This window comes from Plectropomus leopardus, unplaced genomic scaffold (assembly GCF_008729295.1).
Source record: "Plectropomus leopardus isolate mb unplaced genomic scaffold, YSFRI_Pleo_2.0 unplaced_scaffold2666, whole genome shotgun sequence".
Lineage (NCBI taxonomy): Eukaryota > Metazoa > Chordata > Actinopteri > Perciformes > Serranidae > Plectropomus > Plectropomus leopardus.
Genome location: NW_024629001.1, coordinates 1 through 6781, shown reverse-complemented (window position 1 = coordinate 6781; position 6781 = coordinate 1). Strand labels below are relative to the sequence as shown.

Genomic DNA, 6781 nt, shown 5'->3' with positions numbered 1-6781 from the left:
CTCTGGTCTTTATATTCTTCTTTACTCTTTCGTTTTTCTGGTCTTTTTTTATTTTTTACACTCTGACATTTTACCATTTATGTCAATATTCTGCACTTTATTTCGTGTTTTTTACATTTATTATTTTAACCCTTAAACGCCTGGATCTCCATCAGATTCCTTGTGCTGCATTCAGACGATTTTAATGAGCATTTAAACCTTTGAAACCCGAGAAAATTGGTGTGACTTTTTTTTAAAAACACAGAAAAAACCACAATGAGGAAAAAAAAAAAAGTATAAGGTGACAAGACAGTGACCTGGTTATTAGATATGATCAAAAACGGGGGAAAAATGCCCCAAAAAACATATTTATAATTCTCTTAATTGCACATTTAAAATTATGTTTCATAAAAAAAGAAATTTTTCAACATTTTCTTGAGGTCATATTCTAGTTTTTTGTTGTTGTCTTTGTTTGCTTTTTACTATAATTTTTAGATATAATTTTTTTTGTTGCTTATTTTCTTTTTCTTTCTTTTTACTTGCTATTTTTTGGGCGTTTTTGTTAACTTGCTTGTTATCCTCCTCTCATATTATTGAAAGAAATTAAGTCATGTTGTGCAGGTTTCAAAGGGTTAAGACAGTTTGTCATTTGCTGTTTTACTTTTCTGTGAAGTTATCGATCGTTCTGTTATCGATTTTAATAACGTTTTGTCAATAATCCACAGATGCGTACCGTGAGCGGTGCAGTCGTCTTTGTCGAGCGTGTTGTGTGTCGGGTCTGTGATGTAACGCAGAGCGACGCTGTTCTGTCTGAGCGGATGGCCGTTCTGAGGGGAAGAAAGAGGCGGGAAACGATTAACGTCAACAAAACACTGGAGGAAAAAGTATGTTCATTTTTCACAAAAATCAAATCGTTTTTAATTGTTAAACACAAATATATTTCACATCGTGTCAAAGTCGAAGGAGCAAATTTCCCGCCAAAACTTTGACAAACAAAACATGTTTGTTTGTTTGTTTGTTTACATTTACTAACAAACACAAAGAAGTTTGCAGAAGAAAAACATAAATAACCAGCAGACATGTATGACGATATGTCTTACAAGTGCAAAAGCAAAATGATTTAAATGCCAAAGAAAGTGACTTTTAGGAAATTGTTTTGTGGATTTTGGCAGATGTTTCCTTGTGAATTTTGGCACTTTTTTCGCCATGAATGTTTCTGGGATTTTCTCACAAATGTCAAAAATAGTAATTCTGCCTCCACAACAGCAGGCGGCGCTATGGCTCCATTTAAACGCTGCTATTTTTCTGTGTTTATCTTTGGCAGAATATTCGCTCCATTAACGAAACCATCGGTTTCTGACGACTGGAGGTCACAGTGTTTGGTTACCGTGGCGCTGCAGGGACCGTTGTCATGGTTATCCAGTCCTTTGTACGGCAGCAGGTACTCGTCTGCGTCCACCACGTCCTCCATGTCGTCCGAGCTCAGCAGGCGAGAGTAAAACCTGCTGTCGGTGGGACTGGGGAGGTCGCCCTGAGACGGGAGGCGGGGCACATTATGAAGGTGGAAAATCATCCTAATGTACAAAATTTTTTATGGGGTTCGAGTAATAATTATTTGTATTATTATTATTTATTTTACATTAGATTTTATCAACATAAATCACAGACTAACATCTATACAATAACTGAAAAGCTGAGATTTTAAATAAACGGTTTTGGTTTGTTTTCAGTCTGATCACCAGTTGTTTTTTCGGAGACGTCCGTGCGTTGACAGATCGGGCGATGTGGTGAGTACACGCTCTTATTACTGACAGAAATCAGGACGAAAATGCCAAAATAAAGTCCCAGGCTGTAGTAATGTTCTTAATAAAGACGTCTTTCACACACACAGTGACACAGAGCTGGCGTACCTGTACGACCAGGTATCTGGACGGGTCTCTGGCCATTTTGGAGAACTCCACGATGAGCTCTCTGAACCTGGGACGACTGGACGGGTCGATCATCCAACCTGAGGACAGACGGGGACACAAAGGACTCTCAGGTGTTTGTTATGTCCGGGTGTCTTTTTTACAGTGGGGGTGGTGATGTTAGCTGGTTCGGTGTATATTGGATGGATTATGATGAAATACGATTCATGTTCCTCTCAGGATGAACTGTCATCTCTTTATCTTCTTCAAAAACGACCCTAAAATAATTCAAGAAAACAAATAAATCTCCACACGTTTTTAAGAAAAACAGACAAAAAAAAACACATAAAGACATTGCTGATATTTTCTAATTAAAAAAATGAAGAATTTTAGGAGTTCTTTGAAGAAATACAAAACAAAATCACTAAAAATGGATAAAAAAACTTTTTCTTTTTTTAAATGCCAACAGTTTTCAAATAAAAAAACTTTTAGAGAAATAAAGTCTTCAAAAATGTCTTGAAGGAAAAAAAAATAGCATTTTTTTAACATAAATAAAAAACAAACAAACTTTGTAAAAATGTTTTTAAAAATAAATAAAAATGGCCAATGAGGTCCAGGCGCCCTGCTCGGACGAGACCAGCTGCCATAAAACAGGACGCTAATGATTGTGATTGATGTGACGTTATTATTTACAAACGGCGTGTAACGTGTCACGCTAGAGGCCGACACTGTTGTGTTAAACCTCTTTCTGTGATGCCGGCATGCTGTCTAAAATCACACGCGGGGGCTACATGATGCCGCCGTTTGTTTCTGTGTAAAAATGGAAAGACGGGACTCTGCGGCGCCACCTCTGAGTGACGATAGCGTGTTAGCATCGAAGCTGCGGCGTGTCTGAGTTCAGCCTCACAGAGCTGCCAGCGCGGCCGCCCGTCCTCGCCGCGCCCGTCCTCTTACATTTCACCATGATCATGTAGACGTCGATGGTGCAGACGGGGGGCTGCGGCAGCCGGTCTCCTCTCTCCAGCACCGAGGCGATCTCGCTGGCCGGGATGCCGTCGTACGGTTTGGAGCCGAAGGTCATGAGCTCCCACACCGTCACACCTGCGGACCCAAAAACCATCAGACCGACTGCTGGTCGCTAAGACCAACAGGACATTCATCAGACAGCTGTGGAGTAATTTAACTCTTTAAGACCTGGATCGACATCACTGAGTTTGTGCTGCCGTCAGACGCCTTTTACAGATATTTAAACGATTTCTTTCAAAAACAGGAGAAATAAAATCTGTGAGCAACTTGGCAAGAAATGTTCCCCAAATTACACAAAATTACTTAGATTTGGCAGTCAATTTTATAATATTATTATTATTATTATTACTGCTACTATTATTATATTTAAAATTAATTTGCAAAATTATTATTTTAAGCACACCTTTTCAAATGAAATTGCAAGAAATTTGGAAGTTTGTTTATAAAAAAGAACTTGTATGATTATTATTACTATTATCATAGTTTTTTAATTATATACTTACAATTATTTTTGCAAAATTATTGTTTTTTTCAAAACACTTTTTTTTTTCAAATGTTCAATTTAGAAATTTTTTATTTTTTTTTACTCCCCAACCGCCTATTCATAACGTTGTAGTTTTTTTAATTCTTGCTAATTTTGGGGTCACTTCTTGAGTTGTTCCTCGCCTTCTTCCCGTGTTTTTGAAAGAGATCAAGCCAATTTGTTTGGGTTTTTAAGGGTTAAACCACCACAGAGGAAGTAAGTCCAGGTCTGATTGCCGTTTTTTTTTTTTTTTTTTTTTTTTAATTGATCAAATGTGACGTCGGGGCCTCGTGCGGGCCGGAGACCGCAGGTTGACTCACCGTAGCTCCAGACGTCACTCTGATGCGTGTAGGTCCACTGAAGGATCGACTCCAGCGCCATCCACTTAATGGGAACCTGCAGAGAGAGACGGACGCCAGGCCTGTGACACGCTTACGGAGGTTTAAAACGGCTAAAGATGATTTATTTACAAACATCAATGCATCGTCACATCCGTTTAGGCAGAAATATATTTGCAAATTGCACTTTCCAGGCCTGGAAAAGTTTTGAAAAACTAAGACTACCCTAAAAGTTTTGGAAATTTATGGAATTTTGTTTCCCAAACCTATATAATAACACATGATGTTTTACAAGGACCGTTTAAGGTGTGTTTTTTTTAAATCACCAAATTTTTAAAGACAAAAAAAGGCTTTTTTTTAATTGCCAAAAATCTTAGAGCAAAACAAAAATGTTCATATTTTTCTTTAAAAATGACCAAAAAGCATCAAAGAAACTTTTTTATTGCCAAAAAGTTTAAAAGAAAAAAATTAATCACCAATTTTTTTCTTTGAAAATGGCCCAAAAAATTGAAAAACAAAATATAATTATTCTAAAAAATGAAAAAAAAAACAAACATTTTCTTTAAGACTTTCCAAAAACGGTTAAAGAAAAATTACCACTTTTTTCTTTCCAAATTACCCCAAAATTTTAAAGAATTTTTCTTTAACTTTTTTCTCTTAAAAATTGTGAAAAACTTTTGAAGAAAAACAAATTCCTAATTTCATACCTTCGCATGCATGTTTAAATATTCAGTTCTAATCCTGTGCTGAATTTATTATTTTTCAGAATAATATATATTTAAAAATCTAAGTACTGATAATCAGTGCGGACGGTTGAAATGTGAACGGCGCTGAAGCGTCAGAGGTCGGATCGTCTCTGTTCATGTCGCAGAGACACCGTGAGCTCGGCGGCTCCGTCAGGACGAGCTCTTCGTCTGACACGAAGCGTTTTCGGTCCGCAGCGTAACAATCACAAACGTTTCATTATCAGACGCACGCACCTTCCCTCCGTCAGCGTGGTACTCCTTCTCGTCGGCCGTCAGCAGCTTGGCCAGGCCGAAGTCCGTGATCTTGACGTGGTTTGGAGTTTTCACCAGGACGTTCCTCGCCGCCAGGTCCCGATGCACCAGGTGACGCTCCTCCAGGTAGTTCATCCCCTGCACACGCACGCACGCGCACACACACACACACACACACACACACACACACACACACAGGTGAGAGGATCTACGAGTCGACTTCACAGTGAGTTACCGTTTACAGCAGAGATACTCCACCTGCTCTGTTTGGGAGCCACTTTTCAAAATGTCAAGAGGCCAGGGGCCAGTCGCAGCAGCCCCGAACACGTTTCTGAGATTTGAGGACATTTCTAGGACTTGAGGACATTTCTAGGACTTTGTCTTGTTTTGATGCTGTTTTCTGCACTCTGACACCTTCTGGACACTAAAAGGACAAAAACATTTCCCGGTGTCATCACTTCATGTTTACTGTCAGTTAGAAAAGGGGAGCCCATCAGGGACCACATTGGACCCGTGAATTGGATATCGGTGGTTTCGAATCTGTATCGATGCTCCTGGTTGGGTGGTTGTCTCATGTCACAGCACAGAGAAACACGGGTCAGGGGTGAAAATAAGAAATGGGACACGGCCTCGCAGAAGTTGTCGGACGCAGAAACACAAAGATGAAGCCGTTAGACCGTCTGACGGAGTAAACCGGCAGATTAATGTCGAACAACATCGAGATCTGACTCTGAGCTCCTGACCTTGTTGTTTGTGATTTTCCCAGCACCTAAAAATCCAGCTGAGACTGAGAGCGGCGTCTGAGCAGATTAACACCGCCGCGTTTCCTGCTGCGCTCACACTAATGGGCCTCAGCAGGATTACGGCGGCCCGGCCGCACACACGGCCGACGCCTCAGGCGAGCCAGCCAGCAGGGAGGACTCCTCTTCTTCCTCCTCCTCCTCCTCCACCTTTCTCTCTAACGTGAGCAGTGAGAGCCGCAGGCCTGTGGACGGCGATTCGACAGTGTGACTGACCCCGAGTGTCTGGGCTCACCTTGGCGATCTGGACGCACCAGTTGAGCAGCCACTGAGCGCCGATGTGGTCCCGGTGGTGTCGGACGTAGTCCAGCAGGCAGCCGTACTGCATCAGCTGAGTCACCAGCTGCACCGACGATGTCAGGCAGATCCCCAACAGGCGACACACGTGAGGGTGATCCACGCTCGCCATCACGTACGCCTCCTACACACACACACACACACACACACACACACACACACACACACACACGGAGAGCAGTGATCGAGGATTGAAACCTGGAGTGTGTCCATGTGTCTCCGTCCAACATCCAATTCAAACACTTGTAACAGTTCAATCATTTGAAAGCATTATTTTGCATAAATAATAACAGCAAAATAATCATATTGAGCGCGCGAATCAGTGAAAACCTCGATCTGAAAGAGGAACAACAAGCAGGAGGAGAATCAGAGTAACGGAGGAGGCTCACATCCAGGATTTCTTTGTTGGCTTTCGGAGACGTGGCCTCTCGGAGAACCTTGATGGCTACCGGGATCCTCACGTCCTCTCCTTCAGGGATCCACAGACCCTGAAAAAGATTTATCGTGTTCAGACCAGAAGGTGCAGAAAAAGCAGACTGAACAGTTTTACAACCAATCCACCGGAAAGTGTCGAGTATTTTAGCTGCTCCGGCTCACGTTCTTATGGGTGAATTTTCAGAGCGTCGTTACGATGTTTTAGATGAAAAAAATGAACCATTTTCCATATTCAACATGCAAAGTCGATTCTTTTTAATTGTCACAGCTGTGGAAAGATCAGCGATTAACATCAACGGCGATTTTTATACATCACACTCATACTGCTCTGCACAAAAATGTGCTTTTACACATGAATATTTTCTATTTGCCGTTTGCATGTTTTTCTGCTCTGATGGCTGTGGGATCAAAAATGTCAGTTTGAATGGGTGTCAATGGAGCATTTTTGGACCTGAACAGTCTGAATGTAACTATTTAG

At 41.2% G+C, this 6781-nt stretch overlaps 1 protein-coding gene across 1 annotated transcript; it reads right to left on the bottom strand.

The window, feature by feature from the left end:
• Nucleotides 1–522: 522 nt before the first annotated feature.
• Nucleotides 523–6596, bottom strand: LOC121967019 (melanoma receptor tyrosine-protein kinase-like). The gene is made up of 8 exons (XM_042517076.1): nucleotides 6258–6596; nucleotides 5807–5992; nucleotides 4754–4909; nucleotides 3756–3831; nucleotides 2841–2987; nucleotides 1890–1987; nucleotides 1367–1510; nucleotides 523–806 (listed from the first exon to the last, which is right to left on the bottom strand). The coding sequence occupies exons 2-8, from the start codon at nucleotides 5978–5980 to the stop codon at nucleotides 612–614; spliced, it is 990 nt and encodes a 329-aa protein (XP_042373010.1). The 5' UTR covers nucleotides 5981–5992; nucleotides 6258–6596; the 3' UTR covers nucleotides 523–611.
• Nucleotides 6597–6781: the final 185 nt, after the last annotated feature.

Bases quoted from the DNA above. Each gene is read 5' to 3' on its own strand.
- LOC121967019 (XM_042517076.1), bottom strand. From the start codon at position 5,980: ATGGCGAGCGTGGATCACCCTCACGTGTGTCGCCTGTTGGGGATCTGC. The intron at 3,832-4,753 runs GTGCGTGCGTCT...CTCTCTCTGCAG, and splicing joins ACCACGCTGACGGAGGGAAG to GTTCCCATTAAGTGGATGGC. The intron at 1,511-1,889 runs GTACGCCAGCTC...CTCCCGTCTCAG, and splicing joins CCAGATACCTGGTCGTACAG to GGCGACCTCCCCAGTCCCAC.